At 33.3% G+C, this 24,005-nt stretch overlaps 3 protein-coding genes across 7 annotated transcripts; 1 reads left to right on the forward strand and 2 right to left on the reverse strand.

Moving 5' to 3' along the window:
- Positions 1 to 20: 20 nt before the first annotated feature.
- On the reverse strand, positions 21 to 4,937 carry LOC111289494 (putative serine/threonine-protein kinase At1g54610). Of its 2 annotated transcripts, none has more exons than XM_022880589.2 (7): positions 4,337 to 4,937; positions 3,945 to 4,229; positions 2,481 to 2,798; positions 1,643 to 1,870; positions 1,269 to 1,369; positions 1,050 to 1,173; positions 21 to 576 (listed from the first exon to the last, which is right to left on the reverse strand). In XM_022880589.2, the coding sequence occupies exons 1-7, from the start codon at positions 4,706 to 4,708 to the stop codon at positions 232 to 234; spliced, it is 1,773 nt and encodes a 590-aa protein (XP_022736324.2). In that variant the 5' UTR covers positions 4,709 to 4,937; the 3' UTR covers positions 21 to 231. The 2 variants fall into 2 exon arrangements, with proteins under 2 accessions (XP_022736324.2, XP_089624672.1); XM_089768546.1 differs by having other exon boundaries at positions 1,269 to 1,405.
- An 8,334-nt stretch (positions 4,938 to 13,271) lies between these two features.
- On the reverse strand, positions 13,272 to 16,020 carry LOC111289525 (ubiquitin-conjugating enzyme E2 27-like). The gene is made up of 5 exons (XM_022880640.2): positions 15,616 to 16,020; positions 15,163 to 15,211; positions 14,105 to 14,264; positions 13,803 to 13,892; positions 13,272 to 13,606 (listed from the first exon to the last, which is right to left on the reverse strand). The coding sequence occupies exons 1-5, from the start codon at positions 15,791 to 15,793 to the stop codon at positions 13,499 to 13,501; spliced, it is 585 nt and encodes a 194-aa protein (XP_022736375.1). The 5' UTR covers positions 15,794 to 16,020; the 3' UTR covers positions 13,272 to 13,498.
- A 566-nt stretch (positions 16,021 to 16,586) lies between these two features.
- On the forward strand, positions 16,587 to 21,322 carry LOC111289522 (uncharacterized). Of its 4 annotated transcripts, none has more exons than XM_089768545.1 (7): positions 16,587 to 16,831; positions 17,630 to 19,143; positions 19,250 to 19,501; positions 19,746 to 19,826; positions 19,957 to 20,021; positions 20,100 to 20,517; positions 21,079 to 21,322. In XM_089768545.1, exons 2-7 carry the CDS (start codon positions 18,007 to 18,009, stop codon positions 21,151 to 21,153), a joined length of 2,028 nt encoding a protein of 675 aa, XP_089624671.1. In that variant the 5' UTR covers positions 16,587 to 16,831; positions 17,630 to 18,006; the 3' UTR covers positions 21,154 to 21,322. The 4 variants fall into 4 exon arrangements, with proteins under 4 accessions (XP_089624671.1, XP_022736374.2, XP_089624669.1 ...); XM_022880639.2 differs by having other exon boundaries at positions 21,097 to 21,322; XM_089768543.1 differs by having other exon boundaries at positions 19,957 to 20,517.
- The last annotated feature ends 2,683 nt before the right edge of the window (positions 21,323 to 24,005 follow it).

The raw sequence follows: 24,005 nt of genomic DNA on the forward strand, positions 1-24,005 counted from the left end.
CTTGCAATGTCCAAAAACCATACGACAAAAAGTGGAATTGCATTAGCAGATTATACACCAAATCATTGGGGATCGTGGCATGGATTATACACCAGATATTTATATGATCAGATACAAATAAATGAGGGAAAATAAATGGGAAAAATGCATTTTAAGTCCCAGGAAGAGAATAAACACCTCCAGGAAAGAAAAGAAAAAAGAAAAAGGGATTTATAAACTATTAATACTATTCTAATTCTGGCTACGAAAGACCTCAGATTTACCCCTAAATAGCAAGTCCATGGATAGGCCTAACGAGGATGGTTTGAAACCAGGGATGAACTTTCGAGAAGGCGCCCTCTGGGGGTCTTTACTCGTTTTCCTTCTTCTGGAAGGACCGCCGGTGGGTCCGGAACTTTTAGCAGACCCTGATGACTTGGGGAAAACTGATGAGCTGAAAGAAGTGTCAGTCCCACCAAAAGATACAGGCCCTTTATGTGATGCATCTACTGGATGCCCAACTGCTCCATCTTGATGGGGAGGTGGGAATTTTTCACTCTTGCTCTTAGCATTTGTTTGTGTCATGACTCTCCATTTCTGGAAACAGATATAGCATCAAAATCAAAGTGACTAAAGCTCATAAGAAAACCATGGGCAGAACAGAACAATCGCAATTAAAGAGACATAATACCTGAGAAAGTTGCTAAAGTTTTAACTAATGGTTATAGGTTAGTGCTAAGCAACTAATACTTTATAGGTTTAGTTACAATTGACACAAAGATCACGTTCAGCACTTAAAAACCGATGCAACTAATAAAACTAATTTCCATGGCAAGAAAAATGCAGTTGGGATTTGGGAAACATCATTTGTGAGAAAATCAAGTTGAAACATAACATGCGACTTTGAACTTAACAAGGTGCAATTTGGCAAATAGAAAAGTGGTCATTCGATGTTGGATTAGAGTGTTTTTATGATCCAACCAAATTTTAAAGTAAGTGAAATAAAAATAAAACAAAAAGAATAAGAGATTAGAAGAAGACGAAGAAGAAGAGCAAAGTCTCCCACTCACATCTAAGTTTGCTTGAATCTCTGCATTTGCTTCAGGGGCTGGAACTGCCCGACTAAAACGTTCCCGACCTTTAGTTCTCCTGGCACCATCAACTGCATTAACTTTGCAGGCTAGACCTCTTTGCCTATGCAGGAAAAATGTATATCAGCTACCAGCATATAGCCAAACTGGGCAAAGAAAACAAAAGGTGAAAAAAAAACAGAAAAAAAGACAGCCAACCTTCTCGCTTCTTCATCTCGCAATTTTACATCCATTTCTTTACTCGGAGGATACCTTGGTAAACTTGATGGCTCACATGCAAATGGTTCAGTGGTAAAAAACTGCAAATAGGAAACCAAATATTTCACAATCGGCTCCTAGCTATGAAGCAAGCCAACGGTGAGAATATAATATCAAGTATTCCACATTAGATATATGATAATGCAAAGTATAAACATCATGTAAGTTGCTGGAATCCCCAACATATTCTTAATCCAGCAATCTAGCAATGTAAATCCATAAAGCTATCTTCGAATATATAAATAAAGATTACAGGTACAACACAAATATTTGATTTGCTTGAAAAATGCATTAAATAAGCTGATATAACTCACTTCACTATTCAGAGCTGCAGTGGCAGTACTTCGCTCTTCAGGATCTATTGAAAGAAGAGTTTCAATTAGAGGTAAAGAAGAAGATGGAAAATCCTTGAAAGTTTCAGCTATACAGCGTTTGTATGGCTGCTGTGGCTTAAAGAGTGTTGCATTTGGCAATTTGGATTTCTTCCAATACTCCTCAGAAGGGGATCCACATAACTTGAATATCTTATGCAGTTGTTCAACCTAAGCCGGAGACAAGATCTGATGTTAGCCAAAAAAATGAAAGGGAAAATTTTTATCATGCGATAGAAAATAAAACACTACATAATTAAACCAACTAGAAGCAATACTAGTTATGAAATTACCATACTATTTGGATTTTAGACTTCCCAAGATTGATGCACGATTAATTGATCAGACATCATAACCACAGAATATATTCATTTGGCTTGACAATGGCAGTTTCTGAATGATGTTTGACAAGAAATTCAGAAAGGGATCTCAGCTAGAATTATCTTAAAAATTACTTCTGTTGTCAATTGGCACTAGTTATTGAAGAACAAGGCAAGACCATTCAGAATTAGTTATTAAGAGCATAATGTATTTCTAAACATCTAAAACTTAACCCATACTGGCCAATGAATGACTATATCCATTAATATACCATACACTGAAATCAAAAACAGTAAGCAACACAAAAGAAGACTGAATATTTCTAAGCATAATTACATGAGGGCTTGCACCACGGGTACCAACTCATTTTCCATCAGATTCACAGAAATGAAAGATCTGATGGATTCAAAAAATAATACTTTAAGAGCAGATGAGCAAAAGATAAAGGGAAATTTAATACCTCTGTCCTTCCAGGCATTATTGGCTTTCCAGAGAGTAGCTCCGCCAAAATGCAGCCAGCACTCCATAGATCAACCCCAACACCATAATAAGTTGCCCCAAGAAGCAGTTCAGGTGGACGATACCAGAGAGTGACTACTCGACTAGTCAGGGGCTTCTTCTGCTCAGGATCACAAAAGCTAGCCAGTCCAAAATCAGCAATTTTTAGAATCCCTTCATTGTCAATGAGCAGATTAGAACCCTTGATATCACGATGCAAAACACCATGTTTGTGGCAATGCTCTAGCCCAGAAAGCAACTGCTTCATATAGCACTTTACCTGCCAGAGGAATGATACATCAAAACAAATCAATCATATAAATTTCATATCTTCAGCCTTGTAAGCCAAAACCAGTCCTTTTGCAAGATGCTAATTAAACTCAATTCTCTCTTGAAATTAAGCATTTAATTTGAGATGATCATTCCAAGGCTTAATTGTTTCTAATTCACTCCTCGAAATACCTTCATATACAGTATTACAATTAGAAACTAATGCCATCTCTCAGCACTTTTCTACATTGAGCCACAAAAACCTAATTTCAGTAATTAACCAACCTTCTAAAGCAAACAACCAAACATTACAAATATATATGCTTCTAAATTTCACTAAATAGAATTTGTTTCCAATGAATTTAGCTTCGAAAAGGTGGCAAATCACCATGTTGGAGGAACATCAGTCACAATTGCAGCCTTGTTTGATGTGAATGAAAAACCTAGATGTTCATCTTCAAAATCACTTATAAGAAACAATTATCATTTCAAGTTTGCTGCCGAGGGAATGGAGGATAAGAGGAGTAAACTGGTAAGGAATCATCAGTTACAATTTACCAGCTTGTTCTGTTTTCAGAAACCAAAAGATAGATAAGTAACTATACTGTTAACTAACTTTTTTTTAAAAAAAAAGAAGTGAGTGGAGGTTTAGAGGTTTTAGTTTCATAGGTATCTAAAAAAGTGGCCTCTTTTCTTTTGTTGTTACTTCTCATTCATTCCATTTAGAAACTGTCCAAATAAAGGCATAATTTAAAAGAACTGGATATCCAACTCCATAAATTGATGTGAAACACGAAATTTCCATGAATGTGCATACCAAAAATAGTACAAAATAAAGATACTTAAAAAGCTCAAAAGATAGAAATTTGGATTTCAAAACCGCTAGGTATGGGACCCAATTAACAAGAGAAATACTTAAGAATAACATCAAAAGCCCACAACAAGCAAAACAAAAATGTATAAGAACCATATAGCCCCAAAATCTCAGTTAGACAAGCAAGAGCAAAATATGGAACGAATCTAAACCGCCAAAAAACAACAACCCTGAAAAAGAATACACCTAACATTAACTCCAAAATCCAACACAAATCAATATTAACAGTAAAAACAAGCAGTATTCAGCAAGAACTAACAACCCATTTGAAGAAAATGTTACCTGAGGCTCAGTGAACTTGATTCCTTGGCAGGCAGCGAGGCCAGCAAGATCATGCTCCATGTATTCAAAAACCAAGTAAAGACTACAAGACATTCTTGAAGTAACTAAACCTTCAAGCTTGATTACATTGGGATGGTCAAGCTTTCTTAATACAAGAATCTCTCTAGCCATAAACTTTACACTCTCCGGCTCCAAATTGTCAAACCTAACCTTCTTTAATGCTACTATTTTCCCTGTTAGTAGATCCCTGGCTTTGTACACATTGCTATAAGTCCCTTGCCCAATCTTTGAAACCCAAAAAAAAAAAAAAAAAAAAAAAAAACCCAAGATTGTTAAAATGAAAATGATTATAAAAAGGAAACTTTTTAATGAAGTTGTAGAAAAGTTGATACCTTTTCAAGTTTCTCGAAGGTATTGGCACGTCTCGGGGTCCAGTCACGGATGGCTTCGCCAGCGACGGCCATAAGCCACGAAGGCCACCCTTTCTGGTTCAAGTCCGGTGGAGTTCGCCGTCTCTCCGGCGCCGGGATGCTCACCGAGAAATCACCAGTATGTCGAGCTTTTTGCGGCTGTTGCCTCGGTCCCTCCGGCTCTTTGACATCCACGACCCCGTCAACGGCGTCAGTGACTGAAACTATCGTGGACGACTCGTCAGAGCTCCGACGACGACTAGCACGTGGGGGATGTGATGGAGCTGAAGTGTTGCTACGCTGGCGGGGATCCGATGACGGTGACTTCGATTGCTTTCCACAGACGCAGCCCATTTTCTCTCAAGGCAAATGCATGGGGGATAATGTACTCCGATAAACGGAAAACCACTAGCGGTTTTCAGCTTAAAAAAGCCTGACAGTTAAACGTTTCAGTTTCAAGGAGTGAGAAAAACAATGATATTTTCCGGTTTCAATTTTCCGGCGAGTTTTGAAGAAGAAGAAGAAAGAGAGGCCCGCGCGAAGAAGGCAAAGGTAGCTTAGCTTAGCCGAGACACTGAGAGGCAATTGACAGAGAGAGTCCTGGTTTATTTATTTAATTTATTTTTTTCCCTTTTTTTTTTTGGGTTTCGTAATAGGGCGCTGACTTCAGAAGAAACTACGGAATTGCCACGCATCAGTAAAAAATGTGACGTCACGGAGTGAGAAAGTCAAAACAAATTATGGAAATGAAAAAAGCAAACTTTTTGGGTTCAAAGTAAAAAAAAAAAATTATAATTGATTTATAGAAATATTTTAACGTTAAATATAATAAGTTACTGTTAATTTTATGAATTACAATGCATTAAGAAAATATATTTATTAACTCATTATCACTGATTTAATATTTATTAATTAATTTTTTACATAAATTAGGTCACTTTTATAATAGATGTAGGTATTTGAATTTGCCTCAAATTCATTAAATCCCAAGTGAGATTCATTAATTATATTCTTAATACCAATATTAAAATTGAAATAAATCTAGTGAACGTAAAGAAACAGTTTCTTTTTACATTTCTTCCTCTTAATTTTTTTCATATTTTTGCTTTACTTATAAATATACTAAAAATTAAAAAAAAAAAAAGAAAAAGAAAATGGGGGTTAGGAAAATCTAATGAAGGAAATGTTAAAAAATTTTTTTTTTTTTAAATGAGTTGCTATCAAGATGGTTGGTTTAAAGACTAAATTGTGGCTGAATTGGTTAGAGTGAGAGTTCATTTAATTAATAGGGTTTCATCATCTTTAATAAAAGGTAACTAATGATTATTAGTATATAGTATAGTGAATTATGGATTTTTCATTTTAAATTGAAAATATGAAAAAAAAAAAACATTATCCTCATATTAAAAAAAACATTTTATAATTAAAATGTCATGAATTCAACACTACTTTTTCAAACTTGCAAAATTTATTAAAGAAAAAAGACCCAAACTTAGACTTTTAAAGTCGTCTAACTATATACAAAATTAAAATAATCATCAATTTTCTTGCATCTATTTCAAACCTATGATGTTCCACGTCTAGAAAATCAGAGAATAAACATATTGGCTTATGGAAGATAAGTAGGGATATAAAGGAATAAAGTTTTTCACGAATTATTTATAAACATTTGATTTTTGTTCATTCATATTTGTTTATTAAGTTTAATAAATAATTTTGAATAATATTTTTTATATTTATTTATTAAACGAATTGAATACAAATAGAAGTTTATGTGATTTATTTATGTTCATAAATAAATTTATTTTAAATTCGTTTAAAGTTTATTCATTTATTATTTATTTATTATTTGTTTGTTGTTCGTTTGTAATAATACTAACAAAATTATATTTTTATCTTTTATCATAATCCTATTTTAAGGTTTGTTTGTTTAAATTTGTTGGATTATTATTTGTTTATTGTTCATAAATATATTCATTTATATATATATTCATGAATATGTTCATTTCATATTTACGAACGAGTACATTTAACTTAATTGAATGAATATAAACAATTAATTATTTAAATGAATGAATATGAACGAGTGTAGACATTCTGTTTTGTTCAGAGTTAATTTATATTTTAAGATTAGGCGTTAAATTTTTTGTATTGTATTTAGTTTAGAATTATTATTATATTTAAAAAGGAAAAATATTTGTTTTGTTAAAATTTGAAGAGTGTTTAATTCTAATAAGGTTGTTAAACTAAAAGTCCTCTAATTGAAAAAACAATGTAAAAAAAAATTAATTTGAGAAGTGGTTTAGATTAAAAATCTAATATTGAAGTTGATTATGAGATTCAAACCAAAAAAACTCATTTTCATATTGTAATTGGGATTAAAAGTCTATAAAAAGGCCCTATTAAGATTTATGAGAAACAATAAAAAATCAATAAAAAAATCAAAAGAGAAATAGTAAAAGAAGAAAAAAAATTAAAAGTTTTTTTATAATTTTTTTTTGGTGTTTTGAGTTTAAATAATTAAGATTTTCTTTTTAGAGTTACATGTTAAAGAAATGAGTTAGGAAAAAATATAAAATAGACATTCAATAAAAAGTTTTGGCAATAAAATTTTTTAAAGTTTTAAGTATATATGTTTTAGGCTTCAATTTAAGTTTTGTTTAAACCATAAATAAAGGCAATCACTACAGGCGATGGGCATTAGCAAAGCTATAGGCTATTTTGTAAAGAAACAATAAATAAGACAAAATGGGTGAAAAAGCAAGAAAAGTAAAATGAGACTAACACAGTTTGAGGATCCAATCCAATAAGAAATTTAAATCGTTAACTGGTTCAACAACCAACAAATTGAAATGGACAAGTGCAATTACAAAGACTAACGTGCTTTAGAATCAATTGTAGTCTAAATTATTTGGTAATTTATATTTTTTTTATTTGTATATTTATTTATGTTACTTAATTGTTTTTATTTCTTCATTTATGCATATTTAAAATAAATTTTTATAATAAATTCATGATTTCTATCAAATTATTTAAGGATTTTCATAAATTTAAAAAATTTAAATTAAGTTCTACTAAAAGATTGGAGAAATTTATAATGAAAATAAATTATCTTTAATATTATCAAATGATTTGAGGATTCAAATCTTAATTAAGTTTTATCAAACGATTTGAGCATTTAATAAATTTTTGAAAAAATAAATTTTTAATCCTACAAAATGATTGAATGATTCAAAATTTTGTTAGATCTTACCAAACTATGAAAAAATTTAATGATCTTTATTTTTAAAATTTTTATGAAAATATTTTCAACAAAAATCTCACCAAATGATTAGAAAATATGCATTGATATAAAATACTATCAAACGATTAGAGAATTTTATTGTTCAATTTCAAAAAAATGATTTCTTAAAAAATATGTTAATGAATTCAACAATAAAACCTCTTCAGAGTAGGATACGAGTATCTATAAATACTCTTAAGATAAGGAAATTGTCTTAAATAACTACAAAACAATTAGAATAATTTTAAAATTAATTTTTAATAATTAAATTGACTTCGAAAAAATTTAAAAATATTTTAAGGTTTGAATAACATGAAATCAAATTAGTATCTCATTCGATGGGTGTTGTAAGAGAATTATAATTTTTTTTACACGTAATTGTATTTCAAGACTTAAATATGATTTTATGAATTAAAATATACTATTTAAAGATACATAAGTCAATGTTAATATATCTCTTTAGAATAAAATAAATTCGGTTAGGTAACCAATCGTATTTAGACAAAAAAATTTAATGGCAACTATTTAAAGTAAGATCTAGTGATAATTTTATGGATTTATATATTATAATAACGAATAAAATAAATTTTTTAACGAACATAAACTAAATACAAATATTTCTAAAAATAAATGAATAAATCACGAATAAAAATTTATTCATTCATGTGTAATTTGTTTACAACCTTAAATATATAAGCTATAAAAGCTCAAATTTGTATTGAATATTTAATTCAATAATTAGCACATAATCAATATTTAAAAATTACAATTTAAAATTTGAGTCTGCCTTTAATTCTAATATATTTTATACCGTCTTAACAATTAAAATTTTGAGCATTTTGACAAATTTGATTTCTTTTTCTTCAGAATTGGTGATTGATTTTCCCAATTCAAAGTGAAAATGACGTACAATATTATATTGGAGTGTCGAAAAATGGAATGGCTGTGGGTGTGGCTACACCTACCTCACTGAGCCTCTTTAAAAATGCTCTAATTTGCATTTGTTGTGAAAATCACACTGTCAGCCATAGGATGGCAGCTTCAGCATCATTTGTTTTTATTATGTGACAAATTCACAGTTATACTTGTTCACCTATAAATTTTTTTATGTTTTTATTATTCTATAATTCTCATTGGTTCTTCAAAATAATGCATTTTCTCTTCCCAATTCCCAACTCTATGCTTTGGTTGCAATAGCCTTTAGCTATACCTAATTACAAGAGTTTATAGTCCCAAACATTCTTTTGGTAGCCTTTGGCTAACTTGGATTCGAGGATTTTCCTCCTGTAATTGGGAAAATTATTATGTTTTTGGTTTGAAAATCGAGATGTATAAGTTGTTACATATTGATTTGATAATTTATGCATTTATATCATATAAAATATTAAAATTTATATATTTATATAAATTTTTATATAAAAATTATATATTATAATTTTTATTAATATAAAATATAAAAAAATATATTTTTAAATTTATTAAACATGAATATAATTATCATTAAAATTTTAAATTAAATTATTTTATATTCTTTTAAATTATATTCGTATTATATTATCATATTATATTTTAAATTATTATATCTAATCATGCAATAGAATATGTGCTTCAAAAAATTTTATTGATTGCGTGAAAAAATCATCTAAAATTTTTCCTCAATAAATATGGAGTGCTTATTCAGATTTCGTAGTTTCTTCTTTCAAGACCAGCATTCGTAACATTAACCAATTCAGGTTCGGGAAACAAGAGCTGTTGCTGAGAGTAATTTGGACTATTCTTGTTCTGATCATGGTCCCAGCAGCTTGCTTCCTGCAATAAATAATGGTGTTGAATGCAGTAAATAATGAAGAATAACGGGCGTCTAAAATACTCGACCCTGGCAATAATTTTAACAGGATGGAACGAAGAACTCTCTGCCTGGCTGCTTCCAAAATGAAATGATAGCTGACCCCAAAAAAATCAGAGACAGTAAAAACTCAGCCTATCATTCAGATTCTTGGCAGGAAATTTGTCTCCCATGAATGCTTTGAAAGACAAAGAAGCAAAAAAGATAAGAACAAAATGTACCTTCAAATTACTGCAACCTTCTTCTAGAAAATGCAAATTCATTGCTTTACTCTGCTTCCTTCATGGCTAGAAAAATTAGCAACTTCTGTCTCAAATTACAAATATAAAATCAACCAAACGTTACTCAAGTGGTAAAAAACATGTGTTTTCCTTTTAATTGTTTGAGTTTGAATTTACAGAAAGATAACAAAAATTTTTTCTTATGATTTACCAATCGACGTAAATAAATTTACTTAAATTAATAGTAAATTATGAAATATAAAATTTTAATGAGTTAGGTGGGATGGGAGACTATGTTCCCTTGCTTCCAAACTTGAGTTCGTATAAAGCAAACTCAAACTTAGGCTTTCCCCATTTTATATTTTGATCATTACAAAATAAAGCAATCACAAATCATAAAAAAACTTATCTTTTTTTGTGAAAAACCTTAAGGTTCTAAACTTCCCTTCTTATTATAAGAATAAGATATAGACTTGAATTTCTAAAATTAATGAAGATTATGACATAAAAGCAATGTACTTTGGAATATATATAATTCTGAGCAGAATTTAATGAAGAAGGGGTCAAGAATTTAACATTGTGGTTTGAACAAAACCATATCCTGGTGGCATATGTGTGGTTTATACAAAATCCAAGGCTAATAATAGAATCACATTTTCGGACAACATTTGTTAAAGAAGAATCCAAGGTCCATTTGCAGGATAATTAACTAAAATAATAATGCCGTGATCATGTGGAAATTGAGGGTAATTGTGGTCAACAGTATGGTTGATCAAGTGTAAAATTTTTAATTTTAATAATGAAAGTTTAATTTTTTTCAATCTTGATAATAATAAAAAAATAATTCAAGTTTCATTTGCAGAATAATTGATTAATTAAAAAATAACAAGTAATCAAAAGAAAATGAGAGTGATTGTGGTAAATAATTGTGTGTTGAAATTTTAATTTTAATGGTTAAAATTTAATATTTAATTATATGAACTACAAAGGGTAAGAGAGAATTGGCATTGACAATGCCATGGATGATTAATAATCAAAGGCTTGATTTTTTCTGGAAAGCTAATCTAACAAACATTGGTCAATGCGTCAAAACTCAAAAGCACGTTAGTTTGACAATATTGAATTGAATCTGAATCGTCAAACCTGAAAATCTTTTTCAAATCAAATCAAATATAAATAAAATAAAGCTATTTTCATATTAAACGAACTGATCTTTCAAATTGTAATTGTATGATTTATTGATAAAATTATATAATAAAATTTAATTTATGATGATTTTAATTATAAAAAGAATATTGCATTTCTCTTTATAATTGTAAATTCAATGATCCTCTAAATTTAAATACTACTAAAAAAGCTTTTTTTTTTTTTTGTATCAAAACAATTATAGAAGTGGAGACGTGACTCTATTTTCAAGATTAAAATAAATTATCAATTTAATTAAAATTTACAGATTTATTAAATTTTTACTTACGAATTTTTTAAACTTACATATAGTTTATCAACAAAAAAAATCATAAAAATTCGAATATAAATACTAATAAACTCAACATTCATCCTTTTAGCATTTCTGCCGGTCCTCGTAGGCACTAAAAATGTTTTTTATTTTTAATTGAATTCAACATTTGTTGTACGACCACAACAGAATTTTGTACTGGGCAATGCATTAGTCAATGCATTAGAGTATGCATACGTTAGACAATGAGAATGAGTCTCAAATTTGGGACATGTCAAAAAATGGTTGGTGTGAACTGAAAAGTATTCTGAAGACCAAAATCAAGGCACAGTGACTTTGATTGCCTTCATTTCTACATGTTAATCCTTTCTTATACAAGTGGTCCATTTCAAATGGCTTGAGCGAGCAAGAGGAGTTATGGCTTTTGACCATTCTTTCTTTGGTTGGTGAAGACTGAAGTGATCGTGATAAAGACGTAGAAATCCTAGCTGGGCCTCTTTATTGAGCTCTGCACATGCGACGTGGTTGGAAACAAAGAAAAGGAAGAACAAGAAAGAAAAAAAGGGGGGCAAGTTTTGATGTATCATGTGGCTAATCATGCCCATTTTGTTGTCTTTGACTCCTGTCATCAGGTCTAGAGGATGATAAAAGACAAAGTCACAAGCATCTAAATGAACCCAAGAGTTGGAGAAGCCACCATTGGCTGTTATCATGAACCCAAAATGTTCAAATTTTCCATTTCCGAAGTCTATGAAATAGTGAAGAGCATAAGCCTTTGCAATGGTTTAGTAGCATCCGATTATTGATGAACATTCGTGAATTATGGACTTGAAAATCTCTTTCAGAGTAATGAGATTCATATCCTAATTTACGGTCAATATTACACCACCCATCTGCTTTTGATGTTCATATATTGATTTCTGAGCTTATGGGGTGTCCAAGAATTATTGATGGGGCTACATTATTTTGTATCACTCATCCTTGTCAGGGGGGCAGTGACTTACAGATACGCAGCTTTGTGGGGGCCATTTTCCATGTCTCTCTCTCTCTCTCTCTCTCCTGTTAGGGTGTTTTCTACCCCGTCTCTCTGAGCCTTGGTGCCACTGATGTTGCTTTTCTGATGACAAGCAAGGTTCATGTTTGTGCCGTGCTTCGACTTCAAGTCATTTTTGAAAGACAGAAGGGAAGATAAAAGGCGATTAGAGATAAAAGCAAAGTGTGTTCTTTATATTTGCGTTTAGATGCGCAAATTAAAAAGAATGAAGTCGAAAAAGAAGTACAAAGAGAGACGAAGACACACTAACTTGACATATCAAGTTTGCACAAATAACAAAAATATTTCTGATTATCTCCTAAGGCTTCTAAGAGGAAAAAAAGCCGCTATATCTTTTTTATTGTCAAATATCACTAACAGTTCATTCACAGGTTTCTGGTACACCTCATTCAACAGCTTATCATGCAGTAAATATGACTGCTACAGGCAACATTCCTTCAGGGTTGTTGATCACAGACAAATTTGGCGATAACATTTTGAAGCTACGGGTGAGCTAACGCGTGCAATTTTAGCTGTTGGAACCTGAATGGTATAGCAGAGCATATGTTAGACAACATGCACATTTTCCTTGCATTTTGCACATGGCGCCATACCCGTCAACCTCAATTCTACATCCTTCAGATAGATAATAGATCAACGCTACAAAAGAAAAGGTAAAAATAGTCTTGAATCCCTCGGAAATATTTTTATTTACTATGGTTTCCGTTGCCACTTATCGATATTTGGACTCATGTTCTCACACTCCCTCACAAAATTTCTTTGGTTTTCGACAAAAATATCGATGGCAAATGGCGGTTCGGCGACAGCAAGCATTTAGCAGCCATTCCGCACTCTCTCTCATGCATCCTCCTATCTCTGCCACTCTGATAATCCTACATAACTTCCCAGCTCAATTTCTATCATATATAGATTAAAGAAGGATGTAGAGACTAAGAGAAAAATAATTAATCCCACAGAACCTCCCAACTCACTCTTCTGATTGAACTTCAATCAGCGTCATTTTTTCCATAGTTCAGTAGTTAATTGATCAGAAAGAGGACTTAGCATACAAATAATCTTCAAGAAAGCCGGTATTGGCAGCACCGCAGCAGAAGGAAGCTGCTGATCAACAAAATGCAAGTAACAACATATCATCCAGTAAAAAGTTGTTCATAAGCACAGTCCATAAAACAGCTAATATTCAGATATAATCCTTTGTGTCATTGTATACTAAAGTATAGTGTTCAGATTCACCAGGTAGGTGAAATTAACTTAAGTAGAACAAATTGGCAGCTCTGGCACAGATCAGCTGGATAAAAGCTTTTCAAGAGCTAGGTTTTCATCACCGCCAACAGCTTCTAGAGTACTTCTCACCAAACCATCAGCAAAGCCCATTTCCACAAGTCGTTGCACCTGTAAATTTAGCTCAGTAAAAATAGGATTGTCGACATTGGCGCATTACCAAAAATAATTCAAAGAATGTGTCTGCTACAAGGCAAATGTCTATTGTTAAAAAGGATGCCACCTCTTAGGAATTTACTCAGAACATACTTCTCAAGAAAGCATTTACTTACTTTTATGATTAACTAGATACATAAAGAACACAAACCTTTCCATCAACCCTTAAAGAAGAGGCCTTGGCAAAACTTTCTGTCCAGTAACGAGCTGTACCAACAAATGTCTGATACTCTCTAAGATACTGCATTAGAAAGGGGGAAAAAAGGGTCAATGGCAAGCTCGAGTCATAAAAACTTTAATGGAAATTATTAAAAAAGAGGCATTATAGCTGGACTGACAGCATACATAGGTTTAATAACCTACAAACTATTGCATATTCAAATAAGGCCAATAAAAAGAAACAAAGAAGTTTTTGGCTAAGACTCATGAGAAAACACATTGGGCAAACCAAACCTGTTGTGCTACTACAGCATCTTGAGGATCATCAGGTTCAGGAGCAGAGAGCAAAGCTTGGACAGAAAGAAGAGCCGTCTTAAGAGTGAGTGCAGGGCTCCACTGGTCCTTCAATATATCCAGGCATATCGCACCACTTTGACTGCTAATGTTTGGGTGCCTTTGGTGGGTAACAGAACAGAAGGAAGTTTCAAATATTAATCATCGTCATAACTTAAGTGATCATTTGTCATGTCATGTCTATGCATCAAGCACAATAGACATAACTTACCAATAATTGACTCCTAAATGCAAATGCATCTTGCTTATGGTATCACATTCAACAAAGTTTTGCATCTGAAATTCACATGCAAAAAGTATTCAAGGGGAATACAAAGTGATTTGTACTAACTCAAGCTAGTTGCAACAGCTTGCAATTAGCAACATTATACATTTCTCTTTTTCTTTTCTCCTTTCAACATCCTCAAAAAACAAGAATGCTTATACATGGTGCTGCATATCCATCAGGCGGTAAAAGAGAGGAAATTGTTTATACATGTTATTTAGAGTATTTGCTCCAGAAATGAGGAAAAAAAGAGAAAAGAAATATCTTTAATGCAAACCTAACCTATTACTACAACACAAAACCATGATTTTGATAAAGAGCTCACTCAGTTTCAGCTATGCAGCCAGTGAGAGAAAGAGCAAAGCAAACAGTTGTGTACAGTCAGGATTAGATACCCAAATCAGGTTTAATCAAATTATTTCATCAGCACAAAAAGATAAAAAAAATGTGCAAGATTACTGATTATTTCATCCAGCCAAATCATAAGAGGAATAATACACAACAAGACTAACAGAAAAAAAAAACCCTACAAACTAGGATTAGGACCACAACATATGCAAGTAAGAGCAATTAACCAAGTCTTTTGCACTCTCCTTAGGCAATTTTTAAGTACAGCCTTTATTAGCCCATCATTTACACCCACATTGTACTACATTAACAGAAAACCAATTCAAATAGCCTGTACTATTAACAAATGAAAAATAAATATGCAGATGATGCAAATTTTTCCTACCAAACTTTGGTCACAAACTTCATTTTGGGAGGCTCAAACGGATACCCATCTGCAAAATAGAAACCAATAACTAACAAATATCAGTAATCAATGATCCATTCCATTTCAAACAAGGTTAATTATACTTAAACTACCAGCCAATCGATAGTAATTCCATTAAAAAAAAGTCCTTTATCACTTTATAGACAAGCTCAATGTCCCAACTTTATAATATAAACTCACTTGAAATCAAAACCTGTATAAAAATTTCATCTTTTCTTTTTTTTTTTTCCTGAAAAGTTGAACAAGAAAAACCTACCCATTAGAAACACCCTTTTTCCTCAGCCAATTCTCAACTCAAAGAAAAAAAAAAGTTTTCACCTTTAAACCAGAAATAAGTTATCTAACCGGAAAACCAAAACAAACCCATGAAAGTAAATGTAAAGAAAAAGAAGAGATTGAATGGGGGATTACCAGGCAATGTGATATCGATCTCAAAGGAGCCTCCTTCATAGGGAGTACCAAGGGGACCAGGGATGATGCCAGTCAAGCGAGCAAGATTGTCTGATTTTGGAGAGACCCTAATGCCCGAAGAGTCTTTTTCTCTGCTACACTCTTGTAGCTCCTTCTGCACACGAGTGAAGTCTATCATCTTCTCAGTTCTCTCGTTCTCGATCAAACCCTATACCCAGTAACAGTAAGGAAACGGAAGAACCCAAAAATAAGTAAAGCTTATATGACTTTTATCCCCACTAATCAAAATATCTGTGGACAATTTTTATATGATTTTTCCTATGACTTTGTCGTTGTCAGCTGCCTTTAATTTAAAGTAATTAAAAACGACTTCTGTTAGAAGCAAATTATAGTTTGTTCTCCGTCAACCTTAATATTTTCATGAAATGGTTTTAAAACGTAATTTTCTTATCAACGGATATACGTATCAAATCTTGATAGATAAGAGAGTGATTAAGGCAACTCGTTTTGGCATTACCATGGAGGTGAAACTAGAGGGTTAACTAATTGATTGAGTTGATAAATAATTTTCACTCGATTTTTTTTAGGAAAGAAATGTAGAGGCCTAGATAGGGTGGCTATGGCCAAACGGGGCCGTCCAAAGCTAACGTGTCGACATGTAGTGACATTAAAACCAACACTCCTAACACGAAGAAAACAAAGTAGACAACGACATGTAATGTAATGTAACGTAAGGGAAGAAAAACGAGAGCCGCTAGCTTGCAATTTGAACCAAGGGAGAGGACCATCGACCATGTGAGGTTTGGCATGATTTGGTTTTAAAGAAAACAACAAAACCAATAGATGACACACATTTCTATTCTGTTTTCTCTCTCTTTCGTCAATTTTGGGAGGCTCATAACAATTCACCAACACAGTATACAGGAAAAAGAGAAAAGATTAAGATAGAGATAGATCATATAGAACCTGATAGGTAATTGACAGGTATAGAAAGACAGGTGAGAGAGAGTCTTTAGATGGAAATGCGAAGAACCGCAAAGAGAGCTGAAGAGAGTAGAAAGAGAAGGAAGAAGAAGAAAAGTTTATTGTAATAAAGATAAAAAGGAGATTTGGGTTTTTGATTCTTTTGCTGTTTCTGTGTGTTTTAGATTGGCTGGTTTGAGTTTTGAGTTGGGTTTTGCTCCATTTTGGTGTTTGATGATCAGGAAGTTTACTGGTGCGTTATTTTGATTATCTTTTGGTTATGTATTTTTCATTTGTTTTAGATGGGAATTTTCAAGGTTTGGCATTTATGCTAGTCGAAATCATGTCTTCTTCAAAATTGGATTTTTGAAGCTGTGTAGTGATCTTAATGGTCATTTGTTTGATTGGTCTAGAAGATGGAGAGGAAGAAAGAACTGAAAGTTTCTGACTTCCACAAAATCTCTTCATAACCAACGTAATCCAAGCCAATAATATGATTGGGTTTTGTTGTGGTTTCATAGAGATACTCACGAGAGGAATCCACGCTTTCAAGGAATGCTCTTTCTGATTGTTTATAGGGTAGAGGAACTGATTTGGGGTTTAGCTTTTTTTCCTGTTAATTAGTATTTCTTTGAACATGGTTGCTGGTGATTGCCTTGTTGTTGAATTATTTGTTATGTTAGAGTTGTGTAAGGAATGGTTGAGGCTTTTCAGTTCTAACTGGATTTGTTAGTTTCACAATTATAATTGATCAAGTTGCTCTTCTTGTCAATTAAAAAATACATTTTCGGGGAGGGGAGGGGAGGAGGGGGATCTACTTTTCTAATGTTCCTAATCGTAAAAAACTTCAATCTGAGCATTTCCAATTTGTTCTTAGCTTCTTGTCTGTAAAAATGCTTGAGATCAAGATAGGAGGTCTTAGGTGACAATTTTTGTGTGTTCGGGGAAGATAATAAAGCAGAAATACTGACGTTTTCCAGTATGTATAACTTAATGTCTCTGTTCTTACATTTTCTTCCATCATTGGCTAATTGTTGGCTCTTTATTGTAGGATGGTTTATTAGAGTCTAGCAAAACATGAGCTACCAATTTCTCTTTCCTTGCCAGGCTGCCAGGATGGAAGTAGATATGATGTTCTACTTTGTTCAGATATGGATTTTGGCTGCTGAATTTGGTGAAATAACTGCTGCTGAAATGGGGGTGGATTTAGTTGATAGTTGATGATACTTATGCCATGTACTTAGAATTGCAGTTGCTAACACTTTTCATATGTGAAAAGTTATTGGTTTGATAACACCGAGCAACTTGAATTCCATTGTTGCTTTATTAAGTTAAGCATTAATCCACATAACGAATACAGTGCACAAGAGTCGATAATAAAGTAAATAAAAGGGGCTCTCTTTTAAATTTTGAAGGAGGACATTTAAAATGGGCTTGCCTCAAGTTTCCTCCACTGGTATTGCTGAGGAAGTGGCTGCATCGCTGTGTACATTTGTGCAGACACCACACAGAATTGTTGGTGTGAGTGGCTGTGATTTAATAAGGATGCACAGAGGAAATCTAGGAAATCAAGTTCAGGTGGATTTGCCACGCTCTTCTTTTGGGGATTTGCAAAGAAAAACCAATGGGGAGTATCCCGTACCTGTTCCTAGAATTCTCAGTTTTGGAACAAGGGCATTGAATTCTCCAGTTGATGTGTTCAATGGAGTCCAAACTTCATCCTCTGTTGTTAGCATCACCAGTAATGCAGCTGAGTCTAATGGCTCACTAGCAAGGAAGCGCTTATTGTCTCCTTTGAGTGGAATGCTCTGCCCTGATCAATTTAATGGTGATGCTCTGGATATTGGTAGTGGTATCAGCCAAAGTGGTTTTGGCATTGGAGTTTATGTGACACAAGAGCATAAAAAGGCTCATATTAGCAACTCTAATTCTTTAGACCCTGCAATCTGTTCTACATCTTGTTTTCCAGAATGGAAGAATTCACCAGATGATAATTCTGGAGCAAACTCAATGTTCCTCTCTGATGGTCCTCTAATAAAGAATAAGGGGCTGCAATCTGACAGTCATTCGGTACCTACTTCCCAAGGGCTCAATTATTCTGGAGAAACAAATAAAAGAAGGAACCAGACACTGGCTATAGCTATACCTGTTAAGAAGGCAGCCTCACCCCCCTTGTCCTTGTCTCCTCTTGGTCCAAAATCTCTTGAAAGACTAAAACATGCTGAAGGATGCAGGGATATGGCAGAAAAGTTAGATGATGATTATATGACCTTCAAGGATTTGGAGCAGTCTCTTAATGGAATGGTATCAGTCCAGACAGATAAAAATTTTAGGTTGTCAAATAAATCATTTCATCTTTTTGATGATTTGCAGAATAAGTTCGATCCATATTCTCCTGAGCATACCTCTAGAATTGCTCAAAAATCGGGTCAGGATTTGCATCTTGCTCCTAAAAGTGGCAAATTGTTTAGAAGTCTTAGTGGACTGTCTGTCAGAAGGTCCTTGGTTGGTTCATTTGAGGAGTCACTGCTATCAGGGCGGCTGTTATCTGGAAAAGTCGGTCAGGTTAGCAACTTTTTTGTAATGTATGGTTCTATTCATGTTTGATCCAAAGACTTCTCCTAGACCTGCAATGTTTTTTAACTTCATTTTTATTGTTACTTGTATGCAGAGAATTGATGGTTTCCTTGCTGTTCTCAGTATCACTGGGGGGAATTTCTCTCCACAATCACAGAAACTTCCATTTGCAGTAACTAGTGTTGATGGAAATAACTACTTGCTCTATTATTCGTCAATAGATCTTGCTAGGCAAGCCTCAACAAACAAGTCTAGAGGCCTAAAAGTGAAAAGGAGCCTGAGCATTGATGATTCGCAAGCTGAAAAGAGCCGCCTTCGAGTACCCATGAAGGGGCGGATACAGTTGGTAATGTTAGCTTAGCAGCAAAACCTTCCTGATCAATCATTCACCACATCTATCATTCTATTGCAAAGTGCTATCAGTTAATGGCCGTTTGATGATGCATCAATGATTTGATCACACAGTTTGATGCTTTAAGTTTCTAGGTGTTGATTAAGTTTATTATATATGCTCATATTTACAATATTATAACAGTGGGTTGTGTGGCCTGACAGTCATGAGTAACTGCAGACTGTATTGATATTCACAGGTTTTAAGCAATCCAGAAAAGACACCCATTCACACCTTCCTTTGTAACTATGATCTGACTGATATGCCTGCTGGTACAAAGGTAAGTTTGGATTAGAAATACATAACCTTGTAACTGTCAGTGTCCGGAATTATTAAAGCTTTTACTATTATGAACTGATATTGTACAATGACCATTCTCTCTTTCTGGCACTTGTTACATGTTACAACAGACATTTATGCGCCAAAAGATTACTTTGGCACCTGCTGCTGCAACCAATATACCAGGAAAAGAAAGGTATAAAAGCTCTGAGACAAAAAATGATATCAAAGCACCTACCGTCCAGAATATTAATAATTCTTCTCCAATTAGCAGAATATTACATACTACGCGATATTCTGACCAGAATATGAAAGATATAGGAAGTGAAACTGCTGGATGTGTTGGGGTATTAGACAATGATTCCAGTAGTTTGAACATTAGTGAATGTATACAAACTGATGGAGACAACAGCCTGTTAAATGCTAGCAGTGTAAATTTAACCAAACTTGTACATAGCTCATCAAGGGTCAATGAGAGTACTATGGGTGCTGGTGTTCTGCGCTATGCTCTTCATCTTCGTTTTTTATGCCCTTCCCCCAAGAAATGTTCTAAGACTGTCCGAAGGTGCAAATCTGATCCTCTGTCTGCACCAGCAAAAAACATGAACATTGAAGGGGAGAGATGCTTCTACTTGTATAGTGATATGAGGGTGGTTTTCCCGCAACGTCATTCTGATGCTGATGAGGGTCAGGTATATTGAGTGCGTGGGTATACAGTCCTAGTATTTATAAGTGCTTCTTTTTATTTTCTGGAATTTATTTTTTTCACTTCATATTTCTCAGCATGTGTAACAGTACCTTTTTCGATATCACACAAATTTAGAAGGTTTAGAAGGTTTTGACATTTTCCTTTTCAGTTTTTACATTCTGTGGAAATAGCTTAGAGTTGGCTTATACTGATTTTGCTAATAGCAATCCAGCTAAACATTTAAGCACATAGGATCAACTTGTTACACAGAAAGAAACTAAATGACTGATGGTTGAGGTTTGGTGATGCCACAATCTTATCCTAACAATGATAAAAGCAGAAGGACTCCGAAGGAAGCATGTTGTACTTGCTTCCCACGCTCAATAAAAAACCTTCAATTATTTCTTGAAATTTAAGGTATAATTTTTTGTGAAAACATCTGTTTCTGCTGCTACATGAGAGTTTGAGTAATCCTAATGCTTCTATATTTGTTGCTGAACATGAATTTTACTGATGGATGATGAGATCTGTAGCCTAAATTCTACTCTCACTGTGCCTAATCCAGATAACACTTACATTGCAGTTACATGTGGAGTATGATTTTCCATCAAATCCAAAGTACTTCGACATCAGCAGCTAAAATGCCCCATAGGTTCTCTTCTCTTCCCAAAAATGCCCGTTAACATTTCTGTACATCTCTGTAAATGTAGTCTCTTATTGATCCTTTGATGGGGGCAAGAAGCCCATTTATTTGTACATAATTTTTTAAAATGATTCAATAATTAGACCATTTCATTTATTGATCATCATGTTCTTTCTTCCCCCTCCTTTTACTCTTCTGAATAGATCAAGGCCAAAAAGGTGACAGCATCATTTACTACTGCCAAGCTTTTTCCCTTCAAAAGAACATTCTTTCTTATAGGAGAAAAGAAAGACCATCATGATTTCACAATTATCAATGACTGTCTATTCTTGACAAAAACTGATCACCATGGCTCCTAGTAGCAGCAAAACATCAGTTCCGGACAAGTGCATGCTGATTCTTACCATTTGACAGCCGCCTTAACCACCATTCATTAGTTGTCAGGAACAGCTGTTTGAAACGAAAACGACATTATCTTTGGTGCATATGGGGGGAGGGTAGAAGGGGATGTGATGATTCCAATCTTTGATCTAAAAACTTTAAAAAAAGGTAACAACCGCTTGGCCAAATTAACTTGCACGGTTCAAAACGACTTTCTACTTAAAGGAGTCCTACAATTTAGGAGGATGGCTGTTTCAAATTCATAGACCAAGATTAATGAGTATAGTGAGATTTTTCTCCTTATCTTGTCCCGCAGATAGCAGGTTCCTCCAGGACCCGTGTATGGAGTTGAAAAACCAACTTTTCCACCCTTCAAGCTAAGGTCAAAACAGTTTCCTACTCAACAAAAAAGTGATTCCCCTTCCATGCACATGGCATTTAATTTCCATGTAAATTTTGGACACTTTCGAGCAAAGGTTTGGTAGCAAAAGCCATGCAGTACATGGCAATGGCAACTCTTTCCAAACTCCATATCTGAGACTTAAAATAAATTTAAAACAGAGATGATGGAGTCTGTTAGAACTGGCACATATGCCCCTTGCCTCTGGGAAAAGGAATCCCTAACCACCATACACATCTATCGTTAGCAAATGTCCTTTTGTAACTAAAACTTTTCATTTACTCCTCGTGGGGTCTTGGGAAATTCGGAAACTCGGCTGAGCTCGAGCATCTTTCATTACGAGGTTGTATGTTTGGAATCTAATTTTCTGCTGCAATCCAAAAGGGTGAAGCCGTGAAGGCTTCCCTCGTTGTATCTGTTTGTTTATGGATGAACAGGTTCTTGGGGATCAAAATGTCGTGCGAACAATGGAGTATGGAACTGTTTGAGATTGAATTAGGATACTGCTAAGTGCTAACACTTCTTTTTCAACCTTCCCTTTTCCCTCATCATTGTCCTAATCTATCAACGTTCAAGGTCCATTCATCAACATAATCATGATAATTTTATGGAAAGTTGGCCTAGTTAATTAGAGATGGTTATGCATGATAGCAAATGTGATTGCTATAAATCCAAAGCATAATCTATTAAGTTTATACTATTACTTAAATGTTTTATCGTTGAAATTTAAATTTCAGCAGCTTGCAATTCCTTTTTCTATCCTCTTGTTACAATCTTTTGTACTAAAAATGTGAACCTCTACTTTTCAGGTTCTTCGCCTCTGCAAATGCCTTTTCATGTAGCTTCACTTTGCTCTCCCTATTCTTTGTGTTCTTCTTTGGCCGCCATGGCTTGACTCCTACTAACTACATTTTATTGTTCCTACACGATTTGGTAATGTTGGTTTTTATACGAATCCATAGTATTCAAAGACGTACATAAAAAAAAACAACAGCTTTTATTCACTCAAAATGTTTCTGGGCCGTTGCTGTTTATGACATCGCTGGCAATTTCTGCGATTTATAGTAATAAACAAAAAAAATTACGATGATCCTATCAGATGTACATGTTTATTTAGAGGATAAATTCTTTAATAAGATCAGAGATTGAATTGGACAATATGATTCATGACAAATTTTAAACGACTATCAAACTCATGTATCAGGATTTTTTTTTCTCGGAAGTGGGCAGGCTTCTGTAATGACTTAGAAAGGCCCAGACATGGGTTGGAAAGGTTAAAGATACCAAACATAGGATTCAGTCCACGGTCCGCAGTTGGTTTTTTAGCCTACTTAAGAACATTCAGGTTGATTTTGCTATTCAAAATGCAATGTTTTTTGCATATCCGGCAACCAGAGTGACAACTGTTTCCATTTTCAATATAGAAATTACATAATACTACTATATATTGTTGAAGGGTCGGACTACTCACTCAAGTTCGAAGGATGTCTAAGTTTCGAAAGAATTTAGATAAAAAATTAAAGTACGTTCAATAAGGTTGAACATAATTTTATATATGTTTAAATTTTAAATTAAACTTTGGATGAAAGATTTAAAATTCGAATCCAGCTCAATCCAATCCAAATTTATGTATATATAAATTTTTTTTTATATACATGTGAATTATATATAAATTAAAAATAAAAATTATACATATTTTATTAAATTTAATTTTTATTTTTAATATTTACATATATATTTATATATATATATATATGTAAATTTAAACATAATCCTATTAAATTTAATTTAATCATACTTTTTAAAATTTTTTATTATATAAATTAAATTTAACGAGTGAATTTAAAATTTATTTTTTTTAATTTAGATCAAATTTAAAAAAATATTTAGACTCAAAATTTTGGATCGATCTAAAGCTGAACAAACATTTAAGTTTTTAATAATAAGCATGTACATGACCTAAATCCAAGCCATAAACACCTTTACCATATAGGTAACTATTTCCATTTTTAATAAGACCATAGTCTGAATTTGTTCTTTGTACCATCTCAATTGTGGCATTTTGATG

This window comes from Durio zibethinus, chromosome 11, assembly GCF_047325235.1.
Source record: "Durio zibethinus cultivar Kanyao isolate XHJ-2024 chromosome 11, ASM4732523v1, whole genome shotgun sequence".
In the NCBI taxonomy this organism is placed as follows: domain Eukaryota; kingdom Viridiplantae; phylum Streptophyta; class Magnoliopsida; order Malvales; family Malvaceae; genus Durio; species Durio zibethinus.

Excerpts from the sequence above, each read along its gene's own strand:
- LOC111289494 (XM_089768546.1), bottom strand. The coding sequence starts at position 4,708 with ATGGGCTGCGTCTGTGGAAAGCAATCGAAGTCACCGTCATCGGATCCC. Across the intron at positions 1,406-1,642 it reads CTGCAGCTCTGAATAGTGAA|GAGCCGATTGTGAAATATTT; the intron begins GTGAGTTATATC and ends CTTCATAGCTAG. Across the intron at positions 577-1,049 it reads AGATTCAAGCAAACTTAGAT|AAATGGAGAGTCATGACACA; the intron begins GTGAGTGGGAGA and ends ATCTGTTTCCAG.
- LOC111289525 (XM_022880640.2), bottom strand. The coding sequence starts at position 15,793 with ATGATAGACTTCACTCGTGTGCAGAAGGAGCTACAAGAGTGTAGCAGA. Across the intron at positions 14,265-15,162 it reads AAGTTTGTGACCAAAGTTTG|GCACCCAAACATTAGCAGTC; the intron begins GTAGGAAAAATT and ends TACCCACCAAAG. Across the intron at positions 13,893-14,104 it reads ATGCTGTAGTAGCACAACAG|TATCTTAGAGAGTATCAGAC; the intron begins GTTTGGTTTGCC and ends TTTCTAATGCAG.
- LOC111289522 (XM_089768543.1), top strand. The coding sequence starts at position 18,007 with ATGGGCTTGCCTCAAGTTTCCTCCACTGGTATTGCTGAGGAAGTGGCT. Across the intron at positions 19,827-19,956 it reads ATATGCCTGCTGGTACAAAG|ACATTTATGCGCCAAAAGAT; the intron begins GTAAGTTTGGAT and ends ATGTTACAACAG. Across the intron at positions 20,518-21,078 it reads CTGATGCTGATGAGGGTCAG|ATAACACTTACATTGCAGTT; the intron begins GTATATTGAGTG and ends TGCCTAATCCAG.